Below are 23,069 nucleotides of genomic sequence, written 5' to 3' on the forward strand. Positions count from 1 at the left end.
TTTGCTTTCTTGATCTCCTGTGAGCATTAAACCCCCATGTGGAATCTGTCATTATCCCTAAGATTACTCTCCAGGAGGTTATGGTTGGCTCAAAGGCTGTAATTTTATAAATGAAGGTATGTCTACTCTGTGTTTTTCCACATGCATCATTTCATGTCTATCTGCATTTAAATTTCATCTGCTGTTTTATTACCAGTTGACTACAAATCATTTTTCTGCTCTTCAGTCAGCCTTAATCTTTGCTGCTTTGAATATCTCAACATCAACAGCAAACTCTCCTATGGAAAATAATTTTTCCTTCTGAAAGCAGACACACCAAAAGTGCTTTCATGAAGGAGAATATCATAGAATCACAAAATGGGTTAAAGCTCATCCGGTTCCAACCCTGCTGCCCTGGGCAGGGACACTTTCCACTAGACCAGGTTGCTCAAAGCCCTGTCCAGCCTGGCCTTGAACACTGCCACCAATGGGGCAGCCACAGACCTCTGGACAACCTGTGCCAGTGCCTCACCACTGTCATAGGGAAGAACTTCTTCCTAATATCTAATATACATCTACCCTCTGTCAGTTTAAAGCCATTCCCCCTTGTTTTATCCCTACATGCCCTTGTAGAAAGTCCCTCTTCAAGTTTCTTGTAGGTTGCCTTTAGGTACTGGAAGCTGCTCTGAGGTCTCCCTGGAGCTTTTTCTTTTCCTGTCTTTATAGGAGAGGTGCTCCAGCCATCAGAGCAGCTTAGTGGCCTTCCTCTGGATTTGCTCCAACAGGTCCATGTCCTCCTCTGTTGGGGGCATCAGAGCTGAATGCAGTGCTCCAGGTGGGGTCTCATGAGAGAGGCACAGTGCCGCAGAACGGACTCAGTCAGAGATCAATATGATCAGACCAAAAGCCATTTATTGCAAAGCATTAACTCTTTATATACTATTGCTTACACACACCTACAGCAATTTGGCATATCATGATTGGATACTTGTTCTGAAGACCCTCAGTGACTAACATATAATTGGTTAAGCACAGGTGTGAGAACTTGACCTCGAACACTTGCCAACAGTCCACAGTTCTCATCACTCAGTGAATTCCAACTTCTTATCTTGCTTGCTTAAGCTTCCTCGGGCCTCCCATGGCCTTGCTGTATCCCTTGGAGTTATTCAGAGCTCATGTACCAAATATCCATTCTCCTGTGAGAACACTGTCTCCACAGCACAGAGTGTACGAATCACCTCCTTTGACCTTCTGATCACACTCCTTTTGATGCAGCCCAGGACATGGTTGGCTTTCTCGGCTGCAGACTCACACTGAAGCTGGCTCTTTTGAGCTTCTCATCAACCAACACCCCCAAGTCCTTCTCCTTAATCTGTTCTCTGCACAGCCTGTATTTGTGCTTGGCCCACCTCTCAATCATGTCAGGGTCCCTCTGGATGGCACCCCTCACCTCTAGCATGTCAACTGCACCACACAGCTAGGTGTCATTGGTAAACTTGCCGAGGGTGCGCTTGATCTCAATGTCCATGTTGCTGACAAAGATGTTAAATAGTGCTGGTTTCAGGAACCAACCCTTGAGAAATGCCACTTATCATTGGTCTCCACTTGGGTATCGAGCCATTGACCACAGCTCTCTGCATGCGGCCATCCAGCCAATTCCTTAGCCACTGAGTGGTCCACCTATCGAATTGATGTCTTTCCAGTTTAGAGAAAAGGATGTCGTGTGGGACAGTGTCAAATGTTTGCACAAGTACAGGTAGACGAAACCAGTTGCTCTTCCCTTACCCGCAAGCACTGTAAGCCTGTCCAAGAAGGCCACCAAGTTTGCTAGTCAACCGATCAATGCAAAGAACTCATTTTTCTTCTCTGTAATTACTTTTTTTTCCTGAATGCTTCTGTTTCATCCTGATCATCAATTAGTTCTGCAGATTCTGGCCAGCTTCCTGGTCCTGGTATGTTTGAAAGGATTTGTTATTGGTTTTGCATCTCTTGCATCAGCTAGTAGAACTACACTAATTTACAATTCTGATTTGCATGCTGCTTTACCTGTTTGAGTTAACAATCAGTTTGTCAGAAACAATTTATTAAATGAAGACTAGACTGATGTTGTCTTGGCATCCTCTCTAAGGATATGTCCTCATTTACTGGGTTCACTGACTGTTCCTGGATTTGCGCAGCTTTCTTCCCAAGTGCATCTATCAGGTAGTAGGTCCTAAATAAATTTATAGTCTTCCGTGAGCATGCAGGCTTCTGCTTGTGAGGCTTTTTCTTGTCTCCCTCCAAGAAAAAGACTCATTTCAGGGCTCTTAAATGTCCTTTTTGCTCTTAGGATTGCTGCAATGGGGAAGGTTGTCACAGATGAGGCCTGAATTGGATAGAATTTCCCCATAGGTGGGGCCTGTAAATGTAAAGAGTTTCTCCACTTTTATTTCTGGCTTTATTTATTAGATGAGGGCTTATCTGCATTGACTGGCCTTACTGGCTGTTTTTTTGGCTGGTTTATGGAGAATTCTGTGATGAGCTCCAAGGAATGCTGTCTGTTTGTCAGTCATATAACATGTCACCCAAAGCAGCTACAAGCTCTTAACAACAGAGGCTAATGCTGCAGCTGTGTTTAGTTCAGATATCCATGTTTCCTTTGGAAGTGCTGTGGTAGTATCATTGGTACTCTGCTCAGTGGCTCCGTAGTCTTACCAGATATGAATGGAGCTTTTTTTAATTACTGTTATTTTTCTTGGGGGTGGTAGTAGTGTTTCTGTATCCATAGTTTGCCTTTAAAGAAATGGTCATCAGTGCTGATGCAAGTGTTCTTTGCTTTTTGATTACTTATTTTTTCCCTCTGTGCCATCGCTCATTTGGGCTCAGGACAGCTGTTTGTGTGACAGAGGGATACATATGCCACAGAACCGATACAGCTTCCAGTAACATTAAAACTGGAAAAAAACCCCAATCCCAGTTCTTTGCTGGATAATCCGATGCATTACTTTCTAGTGTGGTTTGTTGACCAGCCACACAAACAGTTCCTTCTTCACAAATACTGAGGAAACAATACAGGAGAGGAACCAAGCCGTGAATGGAGGGTGGGTGCTATTTATGCCACCACTTCTGTTGAAATGCTTGTCAGGATAACCTCATGAAGAGCTTACACACAGGCAATGTGTTTTTTTCTCTTGTGTTTACAAATACATATTTTCAGTTGCATTCCTCCTTGCCCAATATTATAATAGTGCCTTGGACAGTGGAAAAAAAGCTATGAAGGGAATATAGTAATTGACCATTAAGGATGATCATAAAAATACAAGATATTTCTTCTCTGTTGCATGTATGCACATGCGTATTCATAACTCATCATTCAGTCTCTCTGAATTAACTTTTTTTTTCAAAAGGAATTAGCTATTTTAGGATAAATATTCTGACAACTCTGAAGGAATTTCCCTACTGATAAGTCTGAATAAACACAGAAGGTCACTCTTTTCCTATAGGATGGTTTATGACAGTGTGCTGAACTGATGGTGTATTTGCATCTTCCTGTTACTTTGATTGTGGGGTTGGGTTGGTTAGTTGGTTGGTGTGGGTTTTGTTGTTGGTTTTGGGTTTTTTTTTTGTGCGGGTGAAAGAAAAAGCAAAGGTAGTAAGGAATATTCAGAATATGTGGTGTGTACTCTGAATATAAAATGATCAGGAATGCAGAACTCAAAGTTTGTAGTCAAGGAGCCTTCAGTGGCGTATTTCATAAGAAACCTGCTGTTCTGATGTATCAAAAGATACAAGAAAATTAATGTAATTACCAGCTAGGTAAACATTAGAATATCAAATAAAAATAACTAGGTATTAGTGCTTGGTATGACAGGCGCTTTCACTAAAATATTTTGCCTTAGTTTTTTGGTATTAATTTCTACAAAACATATTGAAAGATTTGGAACAGCTCTGAAAAGAGTTAAAATAATGATGTGTTAAAAAGACCCCAAGATTTAAGCAAATTAATTTATCAGTGACAAAAGTCAGACCATTAGCAAGTTGTCTATTAGTAGAATGCACAAGGAAGACACTTCTGTTAGTATACCATTCTATAGGAAAAAAGGGAAAGAGAGAGAGTGGCTGAAGCTGTACAAATTTAAACTTGTAATAAGGATAATGATTTCAATGAGGGAGATTGGTAATCACTCAAGCAATACTATGGGAAGATAAGTTTTTAACTTCTTTTTCAGTTCGTGGTTTCTGAAATGTGTTTTTAGAGGGTTTATATTGCTTTTCTTCAAATGTTTTGGTGACAATTTGCTTGCTTTTCTTCATCTCCACATGTCCTCAAACAAACGTAAGTGCATGGAGTTCTTCATTGGTAAAAATCACTAAGTGCAGTTGAGCCCTTTTCTGAAAAGTCTAACTAAACAGATTATACTTTGGGGGTGTATGAAATTATAGGGTAGGGTCCTAATTGTAGTGTGTGATACACTGAGATATATTGTAATGGCCTCTTCTCAGATTCATTCATATTTTCAGGGGAGGGGAGTACTTTACTGGCAAAGTACTCCCTGCTATCACCGTGGACAAGCTTTTCTCTGCTTATCTCAGGTCCTTCAGTCAAGAACTTAATTCACTTTTGATACTTCCAATGTATTCTATGCCCTACTCTACCCCTCCTTTTTTCTTCTTGAAACTGAGTTTCATTTAGTCATTTGTTATTTCTGGACTTGACCAGGAATTTTCACAGCCAGTTTGTCACTTCAGGATGAATCCTAACTGTGTTTGTAAGAGATTAGCTCCAGGATGCCATAACTACTGTTATTTTGTCTGTAAGCAGACTATCAGATCCTGCATAGAAAATTCTCAAATTTTCTTTCCAAGGTACATAATAAAGCAGAAGTACAAATTTGAAAATGAAGTGTAAATTAGATTTGAATGAGAAGCAGTTCATTCTGAATTTTGGCTACCTCTATTGAAGTTTGTGTAACATGGGAAGCACATTTCATTTGGAGATGGAGATTCAATAGGAACTCAGCTGCTGGCATCTGAATATTTTTGTTTCACACTACTCCTCCCTTTTGAGAGTCCAGCCACCCTAACAACTAACAACAGACTAACAACTAACCGGACTAACAACAGGTACTTGGCCAACTGTACAAACTCTAGAATGGACTCCCCTCCCTTATTTATCTTGTTTTAGTTAGAAATTACTGACCTAATTTGCTTTCCTTTCCTACTGAGAAGCAAACCTATGTTATTTGTATCTCTGTTCATCATGCTTTACACTGAAAGGCAGGTACACTTTCAATTGCCAATGTAAACTGCTCTTAAGTTCTGTGACTCAGCAGGTACATTGGGTAACTTAGCTACTAGGGCAGTGCAAGGAACAGATTTTTAAAGTAGGTAAGCAAAGAAATCTTTCATTTCAGTGATCAAATGTATATGTTCCAGTTGTCAGAAAGATAGGAATTAAATGCTGATGAAATATATGGTGCCATTACCACTTTAAAAACAAAAATATCATAGTGGCTTTGCAAATTGGAAGCAAAGAGAAAAAATAAATTCTTCTCAAGCTTTTCTTGACTTGTTTCTTCAAATTTGTATAAGTGAAACTATGTGGTCTCATATATAACCTTCCAGTCAGATTTGGGTGCACACTCTGGACAGCATGTCTTGCATGAATGCCTCCTTATAAAAAGATGAAGTGGCTGAGTGTAATTCCTGTCTTTAATCTAATTTGTCTTTAATGCCCTACATGTTAAAACCTCCAAATTATATAAATTAATGTGATAAATGTCATTTGTCTGTAAGTATGCAAGAATATCTGAAATTCCATACGCAGTTAATATTCCAAACATTTAGAGATGCATAATAATCTCATTTATTGTATTGATTTTTTTTTCATTATGTACAGAAAGGCCTATGGGCCTTGTACAGGTTTAGTCTTGCAAGCAGATTCAGAGTGCTGTTCATCTTTGCATGTATTTCTTTACACAGCAATTCTAAGCTGGTGTTTCTTTCTCTTGTGTTGCTTACTAATAAACATTTAAAAAAAATATAGCCCAAAATAATACAAAGCCTTAAGTATTATACTACTCAGGAGAAGTTGTACCAGCTTTTCTCTTAGACTCTGCAAGTTAAATTTTCACTGCAAGATAATGAAGCTTTGGTAATGTGCTATTAAAATTGGATGTGCTTAGCTAAAAAGAAGTACTTTATAAGTTTGTTTTGCTAGCCTGTAGGTGGAAAGCACAGTTGAGATCACACTTCTCAAAATATCAGTTGATTGCTGTACAGTACCTGTTTGTCTGTTTTCTGATTGGGTAGAGCTGTTGCTGGGCTGATACTGTTTTGACCAAAATTAGAAAGTCAATATAAACGAGTCAAACTAGACTGCCTGCTCTTTTCAGTTCTCTCTTCTGATTCATCAGTTGTTTGTTTCAGATTCGTACAGCCTTTGTGAATTGGGGGTTGTGCCAGCAAAGGTGAAAGCTGTTAGTGGTTAGTCAGTAAGAATGTTCATAGAAATTTGTTTCAATGACATTTAGATGCTAGCAAAAATATGGTGCCTAGTTAAAAAAAAAAAAGTGGGTCCTGTGGAGCGATCATATTAAATACAGGGAAGTGAGAAACTTTTCCTTACTTAGGCGACTGCCTGCTTCTCATGTTCAGGGATGGCATTCATCTTCTTGACCTTATGATTTGGAGAAAACTCAAGAACAAACTCGCCAACAAAGTTTCCAAGTTGACAAGCAGGTATTCTTTATTGTGGCACCAGAAGACACGGGGGATAGCACCTCCTAATGTGTGTCACCTTATTACCACATAAGCTGTCCTTATATAGTCACTGGGCATACATACATATTCATGAGGCTACGTATGGATTATATAATTTTCCAGAAAATTTCCCGCACGCGTACACAAATGTGGTGGTGGTCTCTGAGGGTCGTTTACTTCTCTGAACAATCTTCATCACTTCTGGCAGCCTTTGAAACACCAGCTTGATTAACATTACAGACATAGCAATCATCCTGTCCTTCTACTTATCGGTTAGTTTAACTGCTCCCATCCTGCACATCTGCTAGTCCCAAATACTCTCCATCGCCAGGTCCTGTTTTTCTGTCCTGTTTTTCTTACACTTTTTGCACTAATGTCTTAAGGACCTAAAACTGTGTCAACTAGAACGGTTTACCTTCAAGCACCTCAGTTACTTTCTATTACAAAGCCGTCAAATTTAATGTTACTTAGAACTGACTACATTTTGTGCTTTTGTGCCTCCTTGTCTCACCTAAGAGGATGTTATTGCCAATGTCTTGTGGCAGAGGCTTAAGACTTGAAATTTATTGATAAAGGCATGTATGAAAGAAGGATTCACTGCTGACACATCTTTTTCCTTCAATATTAGTATCTATACTTCAACAAGTTAGGCTGTGCCTGGTTATGTCATTAATACCAGGGAGAATTAGAATATCTGTCAATATAATTATTTCAAGAAAACCAGCATGTGGATTGTTTAGTGGAATTCTAGGTTAGTGCAAGTACAGCACTGTAGCAGCTGAGAGTAAATGGCTGTGCTATACTTGAAGAAACGTTGTTACTTTACCTCTACTGCTAAAATAAAGCTATGGACTTTACTTTTGGGAAATGAGGAGGTTTTGGTGCAAGTGACAGAGGAAATGTTACAATAAGTTTATACTTGGGTCAGCTCAGACTTCAAAATTGTATTTTTTTTTTTCTGTAGAGGTAGATAAGAAAAAGATGAGCATGTTGTTGAATACTGTTTTTTGGTATTCATGTCCCAGCTGAAGCAACAAGAGACGTAATTCTGTATTCCACTGAAGGTGCTTTAAGAAAGTGCTTTAAGAGAGCAGCTTGGTTAAATCATACGATCGAGATACCTTACAAAAATAGAAATAGGTCTCATTTAGAAATCATAAGAATAAAAGGGTAGCAAGAACACATAAAATCATCATCAGAAAAAAAAATACAAAATGAGATGCAACTTGAAAGGGACATAGAAATACAAAAGCTTTGTATGGTACATTAATTGTGAGAAGAAAATAAGGAAATAATTGCTGCAGTGTTCAGATGATTATTGACAGATGTCACTGTGAATAGTGAAGCGTGGTATGCCTAGTTTTGCTTCTTTTTCTGAAGAGGTTAAGTATGATCAAATGATTAATCTCTGCTTCAGTCTGAGTTCTTTTATCACTGGAGCATAATTAAGTATCTTCAAACCAACTAGGCCTGATGAAACTTACCCTTTGATGCTATAAAAGGACAGAAAGGGTAATGTCTCTGGGATTCTTGTAAAGTTGTGTAGGATAGCAACTTTATAGGGCTCCTGTCTTTAGAAGAGGAAAGAGGAGAAATTGGGGTCTTAACAAACCAGTCAATTTAGATTACATTTCTGGTAAAAATCTGGAACAAATAACTCGGCTATCTGTAAGACTTAACAAGGAAATGAGTAAGAGCTAACATGGATTTAACAAATCAAGGGGAAGTAGTTTACAATGGGTAACAGGCCTAGAGAAGAGAAGGTCATAGTCTTTGGCCATCCCAGTTGACACTTGCTTACTTGAAGGATTAATAAGGTCTGGCCCATATTATTATTCTAGTTATATAAAGTGCTGGTTTAAGATGTTTTAGGATTACTGTGGGCTTGCTAAAAATAGATGACCTATACTAAGTATATCCCATTAGTAACTACCCCAATTCTATATTAGTTCTGTCAGATGTTTTTGATTTCTTCTGTAAACCGGTTTATGAAAAATAGTAGCATAAAAATTATTTCTAGTTGCTGTATTTGGCTTTCCTTCAATTGTTCTGGACCTGTTACTAAGTGAATTGTGAAGCAAATTAAGTAGTTACCTTCTTTTTCTGTGTAATATGGTTTGTTTTATTGCAGGATTTGGTTATCCGTATTCTCTTCATTCTCGGTAATTTAACAGCAAAGAATGACCAGCCCCGTGAGCAATTTTTTCAAGAAAAAGGAAGCATTAACACCTTGATATCATTATTCCAAACCTACCATGAACTTGATTTGAATACACAGAAATGGTACCAAGAAAAAGGAAGGGAAGAAAAAAACCAACCAAACCATCCTTCAGAAGCAGAAGATGTTCTGATAAAACTGATAAGAGTGCTGGCCAATCTCTCTGTTCATCCCAACATAGGAGCAGCTCTGGCAGTTGCCCATCATGTTGTAGAATTGCTTGTTACAGTACTAGGTAATAAAATCTATGTTGTGTTTGTTACCTTTGCTCAGTCTATAAAGAAGAGTTTAGAATTTTTCTGCTTGACCTTCTTGGATCACTTTTCACTATGGATCAACACAAGTTGATCTATAATTAAATTGGTTCCATTGCTAAATAACAAAGTCAATCTGCTGATAATCATAACCTGTTTTATGTAGAAAGCCTGTTTGAGGCAGTGGAGGCATTGCTGCTTTGCTATTGACTTCAGTTTCTGGGGAAAGATGTTGTAGATATGTTCAATTCAGTGATTAGATTTGCAGATATGATCATTAAGGAGGAGTAAACAAATTTTACTTTAAATGCACCTCTCAGAGTTCATATGTAAGGGAAGTCTGTTCTTATCAGGTGCTACATTGATGTGTTTGGTAATGGCGTGCTTTTTTAGGTTTGCAGGTTCTGTGACTGTTCTGGGTTGAGTATTCTTTCTGTTCCCTGTACCCATAACTTTCAACCTCTTCTTATTTTTTCTTCTTTTTCAAATTTCCAACCTTTATCTCTTTCAGGCAGAAGAAAATGGCCTTTTCCCCACAAACAGAGGCTTAGGACTGCAGTTCCTTTACCACTTACTGATCCCATTGTAAATCTAATTACAGGCTAGGACTGTGTAGCCTTTTCTCCCCATAGTTTAGCAGTGACAAGATACATCACAAATAACTTAGTGTATTTTAGGATGTGATGAGAGCATTAAATATTATGTAAAGACAATCAACCTTATTATATGCTAGCTTACAAGTCACCAGACATGAAGAGTTAAAGAAGGCAGACTTACAATTTTGTCTGTTCTGTCCTAATCTGTGTAGGAGCTTCCTGCATTGAAACTGTGTTAATGATTGTGTAAGGGCTTTTGAGCCTCAAAGCTCTCTGCCACCCTCCCCTCTTCTTGAGCACTGTATTGGTTTACTACCAAATGTTCTCTCTGCCTATGAACTTAACCTTCTATTTATTTCCTTTATTCTTGGTTTCTGAGGCCAGAAACCTCAGATAAATTGGTATACATGACTTTCAGACTTGCTGATGTAGTCTTTACACTTGTTAACATTCTGTTAGGAGCTCTGAGAGAAAGAATCTTTCAAAATACTGTTATTTTTTTTTCCTCCAATTTTTCATGGTACCTGACACTTCATTATAATAGCCCTTAGTATTTGTCTATGACTATCACACAGGCCTATTTCTGCATGTGGATTCTCCTCAGTTCCATCTTAAAATAGCAAACAGAATCTGTAAAATGTCTTAACTATGTAGACATTTAAAACCATGTTTTAAAACCATGTTGCCTTAGTCACAATGATTTTTGCAGATGAATAGTTGGAAAGAGTGACTTTTTATTGCCATTTTTTGATCAGCTGTTCCTGTTAGCTTCTGCCATGTTACTGCAAAACAGAATAGTTGTCTGTAATGTTGGCCCTGTAAACTATGATTTAGCTTGTTTCTGAGATATAATGTACAGCTAAGTTAGACTCATCTCTGTGTATCTGCATATGTGTATGTTCATGTTTGTTGGGGTTTTTTTTCACTCTCAGAATACAAGTCAGTTGATGAGTGCGAGGAGTTGGTCATCAATGCTGCAATAACAATCAACAATTTATCCTACTACAAAGTGAAGAGTTCTGCTGTTCAAGACAAAAAGCTACATATTGCTGAAAGTAAGGACTTTTAAATTAGGACTTTATGTATAGGTTTTTGAAAGTGAAAATATTTTTACACTACAGGAAATAAAGACACTGCTAGTGTTTTCTGGTATCATATTGCATGAATATAAACTTCATAGGGCTAAACTCTTCCCAAATGATTTCTCATTCTTTTGGAACATAGTTCTATGACTTGTCTGAAAAGAGCTAAGTTATTGACAAAACCCCTTCTTTTCTTCCAGAGAGGAATCTGCCATATTGTTTTCTGTTTAGCAATTTTTTTCTAGGCTTGTTCAAAACCCATATGCCTGAGCCAAAATAATCATGTTGCTTTTTACTTCTCCTCAGAGTACAGTAAAATTTTGGGGTTTTTTTCTTCTTAGGATCTTCTAGACCTGCAAAATCTGATTTATGTCTATTTCTGGCTTATAAATCCATTGGCAGTATAAGAGTTGTGTGATTCTCTCCCCTCTGACAGTAGTAGACAATAGTCATATTTTAGTGATGTGTAGGAACTGCATCTGAGTTCTGGGACTCGTGTTACTGTTATACAGAAGGTAGAGTCTATGTCTTGCATATCTTTCTCTCTAAATAGACAAAACATGGGGGAGAGATGGAGCCTGAAATTCGCACAACAGGTAGAATGAAGAGTAGAAAAAGAATATTCTGTCAACCTAGTGCCCTGACTGGTAGACATCAGATTCTCTTTAGGTAACATTCTGCTGTTCTGTTGTGAGTCATTTTATCACCCCTAAGCCAACTGTCTCTTGTTGCTAGTTGGAGAAATGTGGAAACAAATGACTTCTCTGCCTGTCCCATTTGCTCTCCCTCTCCTGTTTTTATTCTTAGCCTGTGGAAACAGCTCCATCACTTTTCTCTTGCCTGAACCGAGGAGAGAGAAAGCCTGTTGATGGGAGACCAGCAGGCTTCCTCCTCCAGGAGACATTTTGAGAATACTTGCTGTTTGATACAAATGGTGGATCCCAAAGAGAAAAAAGGAATCATTTCAGATGTCTTTTTAAGACAAGTTCAAGTCATGTTCAGTATTGCAACATTCAAAGATGAAAATAACGAGAGCGAAGCCAACATCTTTTCCTAGGATTTTTCTTTCTCTTACTTTTCTGTGGTAGAAGAATTAAAGGTTGACTGATTTGAGTCCTTTACACTATAAACTGGTTTCAGTTGTTCACTTCATGCTCATAGGAGACCGATAAATGTAACTCCTCCACACTGCTCCTTTGCTGTGCATCAAAAACCTACATGATTGTAGCTTTTCCTAGGAAGTACTAAAGGTCTTATTCTATCTGCTAAAGACATATGAAGGCTTACACTAGTCATATGTGTAACTGCTAAGCAGAAAAGCAGTAAGCAAGTAAATGCTTCAGACCAGGGGCAATATTAGGTAGCCCTGTTTAGAGAAAATGTATTTGCTTGTTATAGGAGCACTGAGCTCAAGTCAGAGAATAATTTGAGTTTTAGGAGACATGCCACCATAAGACCATCTGTTCAGGATCTAAATCAATTCTCTTATAAATGGAAGCATTTTTTTTCTTCTTTGTCTTCCTGGATTTTCACATAAACCCACTCAAAACTGTACAGCAAAACTGGCTCCCATTATTACCACTGTGTGTAGGCTGTCTTCATAACTCCTCATTTGTTTCTTTGTGTTTAGCCCCATATTGGAGCTCTTTGTCTCATCTTCAAAGCCCTACACAATTTAACTCTTGTTCTACCATCAGCTCACCGCCTTCACTGCAACCAGGCGATACATAACTGTTCCCATTTATTACATTTATTGCTGTTGCTGTTTGTGTTTTGTATTTATTGATAAAAAGCCAAGGATATGTTTGTGATATACAACTAATAGGGTTTTTTTTTATTTCTCTGCAAACCAATAGTGCTTTTAAAGCTGTTAATGAGCAACAGCATGGATGGAGTTGTGGAGGCTGTCAGAGCATTTGGCAATCTTTCCCGGTATCATGAGATCTGTGACTTCATCATACAGAAAAAGAGTGAGTTACTTTTGCATTTGTAGGAGTCCTGTTTTTAAATGTCCATAGTTCTAAAAACGGAAGATTGTTAATAAGCTGTCATAGTTCAAGGGTAGAAGCAATCTTCTCTGATGTCTTGCAAATTAGGCAAATGTTAGAATCCAATTGCAGTCATTTTAAACACCATTTTATTTCGGTTTCATTAAAATGGAAATAGTAGAGTAGGACAAATATGCCATGGTGCCCTTTCTTCTTCAGTTTTTCAAATCCTACAGGTTCGTAGTGGTGAGATATAAATGAAAATCCAACTAAATTCTCATTTAGGCTCATCATCACAGTTCAACAGCTTGTTAGCACTTTGCAACATGCATTTAAGATGTTCGACTGTCTCAACAAAGAGATCTCCTATTTGCCTCTGGGTGGAGTAGGATACAAGTCTTCTCAAGTCTCTTTGCTTTTGGGTATCTGAAGAGCTTTGGGAAAAATGGCAACTGCTTGCTATCCACAGAGGGTGTGTCATAACTTTAATGAAACACCAGTTCACTGTAATTTTTTTGTATCTACCTACTTGTAAGTGCTGAAATTGAGGTGGTACGCAACAATACACAACTCCTTCTGTGAAGAGTGGACGTATTACTGACTTTGGAGGAGAAGGTATCTGCAAAGGGTGAATTGACGATAGCTGGTTGCTGATGAGCTGCCCCAGGCAAAGAACTAAGTTTTCCAAGTAGGACTGTGGTATCAATGTGCCAAGCTGAGGAACAGCTGAGAGGCTGCTGACTCCCTCGCTGGGGTTGCCTTTCACTGCCTCCTGAGTTCAGTGTCAGCAAGTGCTGCAAGATGCTGCATGTCCAGTGTATGATTCTTGCCTGTCTCCTGCAGGAGCTCCAGGCTGCAGCACTTCCAGCTGGGCTTGGTGCAGTGTAGGGCAACCTGGCCACTCACAGAGGTGAGAATGTCCCTCTGGGAGTACCAAATGCTGAATCCCAGCAGTTTCTGCTGACTGCAATTGAAAGGAGGGTCATACTTTTAAGAAATAAGCTGTAATTAATTTTGTCAATTTAACCTCTTCTGATTGGGTTTGCACATTCTGTCAGTGTATTTTTATAACTATGACTCTGTATGTGTTGTATTGAAGAAAACTGGTGTTCAGCCTGATGAAATAATCATGGCTGTTACGATGGGTCGTGTGCCTACTCTACAAATGTCACAGTAGTATGCTACAAGGTTAAGTTTTTGGGTAGGGCACCCTGCATTTGACTGCTTTCTAAGTATACATGTTTAATAAGGATGTTGTAATGCCACTTGTAACGTAAGTCCATCTTTCCAGTAATACTGTCTCCTCCTTTATAATACAGTACACAAGTTCATGATTGCTTTGCTTGATGCCAAAAAACAAGATGTCTGTTTTTCTGCCTGTGGAGTTCTGCTCAATCTCACAGTAGATAAGAACAAACGAGCATTTCTGATGGAGGAAGGAGGAATTGGAAAGTAAGTTTCTGATTTTGTTTATGAAAAAGGCAATTTTGAGTAGTTTGGCCAAAGAGTTTCAATCAGATTCTTTTTTTTTACTGGGGCAAATAACTTCTAATAAGGATATATACTAAATAGATCGTCAGCATCTAATACTTTTCAAGAGCCTTTAATCTTTTTTCCTATGATTTTTTTGCAAAAGTATTAGAATGGTTTAGCCTACTGCAGAGCCAAACCCCATAGAATAATCTCCCAATGATCCTCCTGATTGATACAGCAGAGGAGAGTACCATACAACAAAGCAACTAAGGCATGGCTCATGCTTGACTTAACTGGATCCTATGTGGGCTACATTTTAATAAGCACCATTAATGTGTATCATCTGTTGTAAGTGTGAAGATTACTTCAGGAGCTAGGATATCCCATATGGTCTCTTGCAATTTTTGTAACTACGTAGTACTGTAGGGAAAACTACCTCATGTAGCCATGCTCAGCAGAACAACTGAAGTTTAAGGTACTTGTGTTATAAGAGGTATTAGATCTTGAAAAACCACTGTGAATGCAACACTTGTGGCCTTGATGTTCAGATAATAGCAGATCCAGCTTAACTGGAGCAATGTGAAAGATCATGTTGCTGCGCTTGTAAGGCAGTTGATACAACTGACATTTATGCAACTGTACACCTAACTTTGAAATGCTGCCTTGTTCATACATCATATAATTACTTTTTAATACAATGTAAACTATGCATAGTATGCTCATCCTTCCTTCCCATGTTCTAGTTACCAGACCAAATATAAAGCTGAAAAAGAATAAAAATGTTAGAGGCAAATTGAATAATAAATGTGAGAAATTTATATTCTATAGAATATAGAACTTTCTGTACTCTCTCTGAAGATTTGTGAAGAAGGAAGGGGAAAAAAGTAACATTATGAAATAAATTTAGAGAATTTGGAAGTGATTGTTAAGGAGGTCACCCTGACTATGCCAAACTGGCTCTGTGGATTTCTGAAATGAGGTTATTGTATTAATATATGGTGGCCCTAATAAAACATGGAATTAGTCTCATCAGAGAGTTAAACTGAGAAAAGAAAAATAGGGCATATCCATTTGGCTTTTTATTGTATGCCTTCCGGTCTTCCACAGTGACTGCCTTCAGAGAGGAGAGAAAGAGCAAACCTCTTTTGGTTGCTTTTCAATTACTGCTATTTTCAGCCATACCCGAATGTAATAGTTATCCCGTGTTCCCTTTACTAATCACCAGATTATAAATCTCACAGTGAAGTAGAAAGAGAAGGTCATAGGGTTGGGGAAAAGAGCAGCAGTGAAGGGTTACTATTATGAGAGCTCACCAGGGACAGCAAGTGTAAAACAACATTTACTTCTACTGCCCTGGGACTTGTGAACACTGCTGTTTGGTAATGGGAATTCTGGATAGCTGGTGCAGACATAAAAGTTACAGCTTAATTTCAGAGTCCTGCTTATGATCTAGCCTGCATTTGGTACTTGTAGAGAAATGAGGCTGGGAGAAAGGTCAAGAACCTCATGGTCCTTAATAAAACTGGCATTCCCAGTGGATGGGAGGAGCACAGGCTTAGGAAATACAATAAAGGGCGAGATCTGCAGAACAGTCAGGCTTCACTGGATGTTAAAGGTAATTCTGTGAGTCATGGAAGTAATAAATTCCTTTGGATTTGTCTTCTGGTCAGATCCTGTGATGTGTAATAAGCTGGATATTCTGACCAAAGCTTTTTCTGCATTCATATCTTCTGTTGCAGATGAATTCTTGGCAGCTGATGAGGTTCGGCTCCCATTGCAGTCTCTGCTCTACTGGTAGCCATGGATTTCGGACGGTTACAGATAGTCATGAAATCTGTTAGAATTTTAGTGTCTTTGAAATTGGTTACATTTGTGATGTGTGTGATTGGAATTGGTCAGTTGGGTTAAAAAGTTCTAGGGGATAGAGAGATGCAGGCAGGCAAACGCACATATGTGTAGACAAAGGGCACATTCACATCCCTAGGGAGCTAGACTAAATGGAAAGAAGTTACTGAGGGAGAAAGTAGCATCTTCAGTTTATTGACAGAGAATTTTCCTGCAAACTTTCATGGTGTCTGCATGCATTTCTAGACTGCCAGATTTTGAAGGGCTTAGAAGAAAACTACATGGAGCAAAACACTGGGTTTTTTTTTTATACCAACAGGTTAGTTGACTGTTTACAAGACTTTGGGCCATCAGACTGGCAGCTGGCTTGTTTGATATGCAAAACCCTGTGGAACTACAGTGAAAACATCACAAGTTTGGCCTCATGCTTTGGAGAAGATACTGAGACATTGCTGGTGCTGCTCACATCACTCTTAGGTGAGATTCATAATCTTGGTCTCTTTTACTTAATAAAGGAAATAGAGCAAAATCAAGGCAGTACTCATTTGAGTGGGAAGTCTGTCATGCAGCTTTAAGTGGTTGGCTGGTGTGGACTATACAGCAGTACACTGGTTCATTGCCATTTAGCACATTCCCCCAGATCTTACAGTTTGCCAAGGTGGAATTGGCTGTTGTCACTCCCCACTATAGTTTGTCTATTTAGCATGTCGCTAATGCTTGTCACCAGCTGCCTTTTTGCCTGCTTGAGCCAACTATCCCATAGACCTTCAGTGCAAAACATACTTTTCACTGGACGGAGGCCCTTCTGGCCTCAAAGTACTGCAGGTATTGACAGAAGCAGAGGCTCCGCTGTGATGCACCTGGTTACCGCATAGCACGCACAGGGAATGTGGCTTTTCCCCTCAGCCTAATGGCTGAGTGGTAAAATGGGCTGAGCTTGCTGCTCAGCCCCTTGGCCACCCTCCTTTCCCATCATCATCTCCTTGTGGGCAAGGACAACATCTTGAGAATTTCTCCCATGCTCCCCAAAGCAAGGGAGGCTGTGCCTCTTCCAGACACAGGCCAGAAGGTGCTGACAAGGGAATGTTAAGACCCTGATTTGCTTACCCACTTGGATCTTTTCATCTGCACATTTGTGTTTGCTTCAAATTTTACAGACTAATTGCTATGTAGTAGTTCTATATAGTCACTATATACACAATTTTCCTCCTTTATGAGCACTGCTTTGGCTATGATTTTATTTTGGGTAGGTCAGTTGCAATTATCTTTTAGAACAAGATCTTTAAAATGTAAATGAAATTGAAGCAAACCTTAACTAATTTTATTTTAATTGGAAATTTAATGAAGATGTATGTATGCTTGCTGTGGAGAAGGCTGTGTGTTAGACCCAGACAGAAAGTGAAACCCCAGTGGTCTGGTTTGGTTCTAGACAATCAGATAATCACAATCACAAAGCAGATTTGTGAGGCCAGAATTACTGTTATTCTTGTTGTAATCTTTCCTTGCATTACATTCCTTGCTTTGATGGAACATATCTTAATGTGAGCAGTAATTCCATCTATTTATCTGAAAATCCTGTGTTTCAAGATCATTAGTGCACTTTTTAACATTCTGAAACAGAACCGCACAGTTTACAGCCACAGTTATGCATGAATTTTCTGGCATGCAGCAAGAAATATATGGCTTTGTCCAGGAAAGTTCTTACTTGTTTTTGTCTCTGCATTTAACACTGCTTATTCCAGCAGTTAATTTGATTGCAGAACTTAGGCTGGGTAGTAATTGGAAGTCTCATTAACTGGTACAGCTTTAGTGAACTGGAAGTTCATGTAGAATTGCAGTTGCAATTGTAATGCAACTGTAATGACAATTAATTAAAAGTAGGTCACAATTAAATAAGAAGGCAAGTCTGTCTTCACACTGCTCAGAAGAATAGCTGTAGAAAAAATGCATCTTACTGGATCTGGTTCTTCTATGTGTTAAGAGCCAATAAATGTTAGTAACAGCAGCTGGTTAATATTGTCCTACATCTTCCTCCTCCCATTGTATCCAGGAACAGCCTTGAACTGTCTTTGCTCTGATTCTATCATTCAGGAAGCAGGAGGCAACTGCTGACAGTCAGTGGACTGTACTTAAGCATCAGCACGCCCTCAGGAAACGGAAGAAGTGGAGCATGGCACAGCAGACACCTCACTTCACCTGCTGTGCTTGGCCTCATCCCCTTTGTTTTTCTTTCCCCTACCTGGCACAAGATGACAAAAGATATGAGGGAGCCAAAAGGGAGTGGAAATAGCTTCAAAAGATGTTGGGCCCAAGAAAGGTTGAACAAAAGGCACCCTTTGTTTTTCTTCCTGTCTGGTCCCAGCAGCCGAAATGCAGTGGCAACTGCTTTCCAGTGGCACTATCATTTCCCTTCTTTCAGCTGCCCTTGAGCTTCACAGCTGCAGGCGGGTGTTTCCAGGCCCCTGGCAGCAGCTTTGCTTTGCCCATGTCCTCAGGAGCAGCAGTAGAGATGAGCCTCTGTCTTCAGAACATTATTCTCTTTGGTTGTTCCGTGAAATCTCCTTTCTACCTCTCTTTTTTCCAGACCTTTCTTCTGTTCACCTTTACTTGCACTATCAATTCAAGGGGATTATTTTGGAATCTCAATACACATGAACTCTTACATGGCAGGGTACCAGCTTCCAGGGCTTCCTGGCCCCTGTCTTGCCAGAGTTATAGGGATTGGTAGCCCTTGCAGGCAGTCTGTACTCTGGCTTTGCGCTTCCCTCATAGCGTGCAGACCCCATGTGCTTGTCTCGCTCCAGGGCTCGCAGCCAGCTCATATGCTGTTTGGCCAGTACCCAATTTTGCCAGTTCTGAGGAGGATCGTGGGAAAATTAAATACTCTGAGGATGCACAGCTTAGATGTGGGACCCTGGGCCTCGCCTGTCCTGTCTTACTTCCATTCTGCTTTGGGAGTTAGACATACTGTTTTGGTTCCACACTTCAGCTTTTGAACTGTTTCTGACCCTTGTTCTGGTAGACTAGAATTCCTGACCTCCGTGATTCCATAAACATTCAATCAACTTCTGGGGGGCACAGCTGTATCATAAAAGAGAGTAATGTCTTTTGCTCCATGTTAGAAGGTAGTTACTTTGGCTAGAACAGTCATTTCAGGAGTAGGCGAAGCAATTCTCCCTGAAAACAAACCCCATAATCTTTAACTTCCTCTTCCTCTCACTTCTCTGCTGCTGAGATTCATTTTAGGTATGTTGGGTGGTGCCATTAAATGGGATAAGAGGTACTGGAGCACAAGTTGCAATAAGAAAAATTCCAATTAAATATCAGGAAAAGAAGTTTCCACCATGGCAGGGGCCAGGCACTATTACTTCCTGCCCAGAAAGGCTGTGGAATCTTCATCCTCAAAGATACTCAATACTCAACAGTACATAGACCAGAGCAAGCTGATCTATGGTGTCTCTTCTCCAGAGGATAATTTGGGTTGGAGAGGACCTATGATATATCAAATATAGATCTGATGTCTGAGGCTGGATTTTATCTCTGATTACAGGGTTTCTTCCTGCAGAGAGGTATGACATGTCTTCTTTCTTGAAACTTTTTTTTCCTCTTTATCACAGAAATCCTCTATATGGCATCTTCTCCTTGTGCAGAACCCCTTTTTGGAACCGACCTCACAATCAGCATCTCTTTAATAAATTTTGTTCATTTAGAAACACTGTAGTGGCATAGAAGTTACGTATTGTTTGCAGTTACTGGTAACTGACTGTGGAATAGAGCCCATCTCTATGCCAAAGTAACTTCATCTCTTCTTTCATAGCCATGGCAGCTCAGGCCATATGCTCTGCATAGGCACCTTGGCATTTGCTTAAATGGGGATAATTGCTGTTTGAGCATCTGTCTTCTACACAAAGTTTGACTTAAACTTGGAGCTGAAGATTCCCATATTTTATCTTCAGAGTTGTGTTTTTCCTGCTGTCAATGTGCAGTGAGCTGCCTTTACAGCATTATTTATTGAACAGACTCACAGTCTAGGACAAAGATAAGTCACATTGCCTATTGGGTCCAGGGTTGTATCTTCATTTTAGGTACATTTATGGCCTTCAGGCTGTCAAATAACCTTCTCCTAAACTGTATCAAAACATTTGTTCAGTGTTATCAGTCAGGAGCAAGCTCTGAGTTGCAGACTAGTTTCTTCTTTTCAGTAAGGGCTTGTTTCTGTGTTTCATCCAATGCCAGGTGAAATGGATGTGGAGTAACGAGTGATGATCTCCTGTCATTCCTAACATGGCTTATCTCTGAAGAGTATCCTACTACTTTAATTAAGTCTGTGAGGAAGAAAGGGCATCAGTGATACAGTATAGTGTGGTTCAAATTTTTTAAGTATATTCGTAAATATAATTTTAAAGTCTTAATGAACCAGGTTAGCAGAGCAATTTGTGACAAGAAAAACATAGTGGTAGTCAGATTAACTGATTGCTTACATTTGCAAAATTGCTATGGGTGGTGTTAAAACTTCAGTAGTTTCCAGGCTGACAGCCACAGTAAATGCTTGATCTTGGGGATACACTTTAGCTACACCTGTGAGATGTGAGAATAAAAAGAACTTGCAGTCTCCTTTTTACCCTGTTACTGACCTTAACATCCTTTATTTTCAGTTAAATCAAGTCCCTCAGATAGTGATGCTTAGTTTGACTTCCATATAGAGTTGTTTTGAATCCACCAACATACACAAATACTAAACTGTGTGTGCTGTGGCCACAAAGTACATAGTTGGGAATATTTTTTACTCAGAACTGCTGATGCTGTTTTCTTTGATTACAGATGCAGAACTAGCGCTGGATTACAGCCTCGACAGAGATGTAAGGGACTACCACAGACTGTACTGGGAAAGAGAGTTCAAGCCTGTGGCAGAAAAACTTCTTGAAAGAATTCAAAATCATCAGTGACTGGCTATTACTCCATTTTAATCAGTCATATTTTTTGGTGCTATAGATTTACCAGCTTTACATTTCTAATATACCTGTATTTTGCCATTGGTAAGTGTGTTGGACAGCATGGCAATTTAATTTTAAAGAAGTCAGTAAAGCCTGGCATTTGTATGCTGGATCCTACCTGTTGAGAAGCTTGCATCCAGTTTTTGCATGTGTAATTACTTTTTACAAGGTATTTAAGCTGATGAAGCAGCCGTTCAGTGTGATCTATTAATTGCATAGTTGCTTGGCTGGGAAAATGAAACTATTTGCTGAACGTTTCATTTTTGAAAGGTAAATTACCACCAAGTGGTACCTGTGGGCCTCTGGGGTACCAAAAATGCTGTGCACTATAAAAGTGTGTTACGTTCTTGGAATCACAGCTTGCCTACAGGCTTTGACACACTTTTACTTTCTATGAAATTCTCTAGCAAGAGTAACCCGAATGCTACTGGGGAACTGCTCTTAAATCCTGAGCTTCACTCTCCAGATCAAGTGCTGTCCATGGCCAGGGGGAAAGCTGCTTCCCTTTTCTCTGCAAAATCCCCCTTTCTCTCCCTGATACTGTGTGGCTTGGGTATCTTAACTCCTGCCTTGGTGTTTGTGGGATGTAGGTCCAGCTGTGCTGGAAAGAGGCTTTTCTGAATTGGGACTTCAAGTCTTGAGGCAAAACACCCCTATCCCTGATGTAAGTGGAGATTTTAGGTAGTCTGGTGTGGTGTTCTTTCAGCTGTTCCCACGTTCCCAAGCCTGCGTGCCTGTACTGCTCAGACTGTCTTGGCCAGCCATCTCCCCTGGGCTCAGGTTTCCATCGACAGGGTACAAAAAGGCTTTGCATCCTTCACATTCCTTCTGACTGATGCTGTCTTATTGCTCAGTTTTCATCCTTTCAGACTGTAGAAGTCCCTTCTTGTTGCTTGTGAAATTGTGTTGCTGAGCAGGTGCATTGCTGGCCTCAAACATTAACAGCCTGACTGGCTGGAGAAAGCTTCACAGGCCTGACCCATTTGCCTCTTTTCTGACCTCAGATCACTAAGAGCAAACCACTGAGCAGGGGCTGGTGGGCTCCTGGCTGTGCTCCTGAGGGTCAGCAGCCTCATGTTGTGCTGTGTGTGGCAGGAAAGCAAGTCTTCCCCTGGCAATCTCCTCAAGAGAGGCTGGAGGAATTGGTTTGAGGCAGAGATTTGGAGCTCCCTCAGTGGCACTGCTGTACCTTTGATATTGCCTGGACCTCTGCTTCCAGGTGAGCAAATGAAGCGAGGAGGCTGGGAAGCACAGCTGTAGTAGGGCAAGGAAACTTTCTTCATAGTTTAGGTCCCTGCTTCTCAGGGACTTCTTTGCTGTTGATGGGACAGGGGAGAAGAGATTTCATGGTCCTGGTTTTGTGAGTGGTGCAGAGGCTCTCTAAGAGCTGCTTGGTAGTCATCAGGGCTTATAGCCTGCAGGGGAGGGCAGCCTACACCAGTGGCCAAAGCAGCGCCGTGGCTTCTCCCTTCTTGCCCTGCTGTCACACACAGCTGCTGCTCTCTGCAGTGATCACCACTCATGAAACATCTGGCAACTCAATGCTTTCTTGTTTAAAGACTGACCCCACTGACTTTGGTTGCCACTGTACTTAACAGCTTTGGCTTGGTCTCTTTTGCTTAGCACCACAAACACCTCAGCATGGAAAATGCCCAACCATCTTCAGGCCCTTTCTCCAAAGTAAGTAGCATGGTGTGTAGTTAGGGTTGTCTGCAGGTTGTGGTTACTGCTCTGGTCGAAAATGTGACCATTCGAAGCCATTGGTACACACACGCTGCAGTGTTTACTGCTTGATAAGGCAGAGTGTGTCTGCAGGTACCTGCATTTGCCTGGATAGCACAGGACAGAAACATACAATTCAGGCTTCTCAGAAAATTTCCTGTCTACCTTTGACCACCC

At 40.0% G+C, this 23,069-nt stretch overlaps 1 protein-coding gene across 1 annotated transcript in view; it reads left to right on the forward strand.

Annotated features, from left to right (window-relative positions):
- Positions 1-21,294, forward strand: part of ARMC2 (armadillo repeat containing 2) — a 60,574-nt gene extending 39,280 nt beyond the window's left edge. Inside the window, exons 13-18 of the mRNA XM_005154676.3 lie at positions 8,852-9,173; positions 10,721-10,843; positions 12,727-12,840; positions 14,178-14,310; positions 16,496-16,653; positions 20,998-21,294. Coding sequence (XP_005154733.2) covers positions 8,852-9,173; positions 10,721-10,843; positions 12,727-12,840; positions 14,178-14,310; positions 16,496-16,653; positions 20,998-21,122 — 975 coding nt within the window. The 3' untranslated portion in view covers positions 21,123-21,294. The remainder of the gene's footprint in view (positions 1-8,851; positions 9,174-10,720; positions 10,844-12,726; positions 12,841-14,177; positions 14,311-16,495; positions 16,654-20,997) is intronic.
- The last annotated feature ends 1,775 nt before the right edge of the window (positions 21,295-23,069 follow it).

The sequence above is a fragment of the Melopsittacus undulatus genome, chromosome 3, assembly GCF_012275295.1.
Source record: "Melopsittacus undulatus isolate bMelUnd1 chromosome 3, bMelUnd1.mat.Z, whole genome shotgun sequence".
Taxonomy (NCBI): domain Eukaryota; kingdom Metazoa; phylum Chordata; class Aves; order Psittaciformes; family Psittaculidae; genus Melopsittacus; species Melopsittacus undulatus.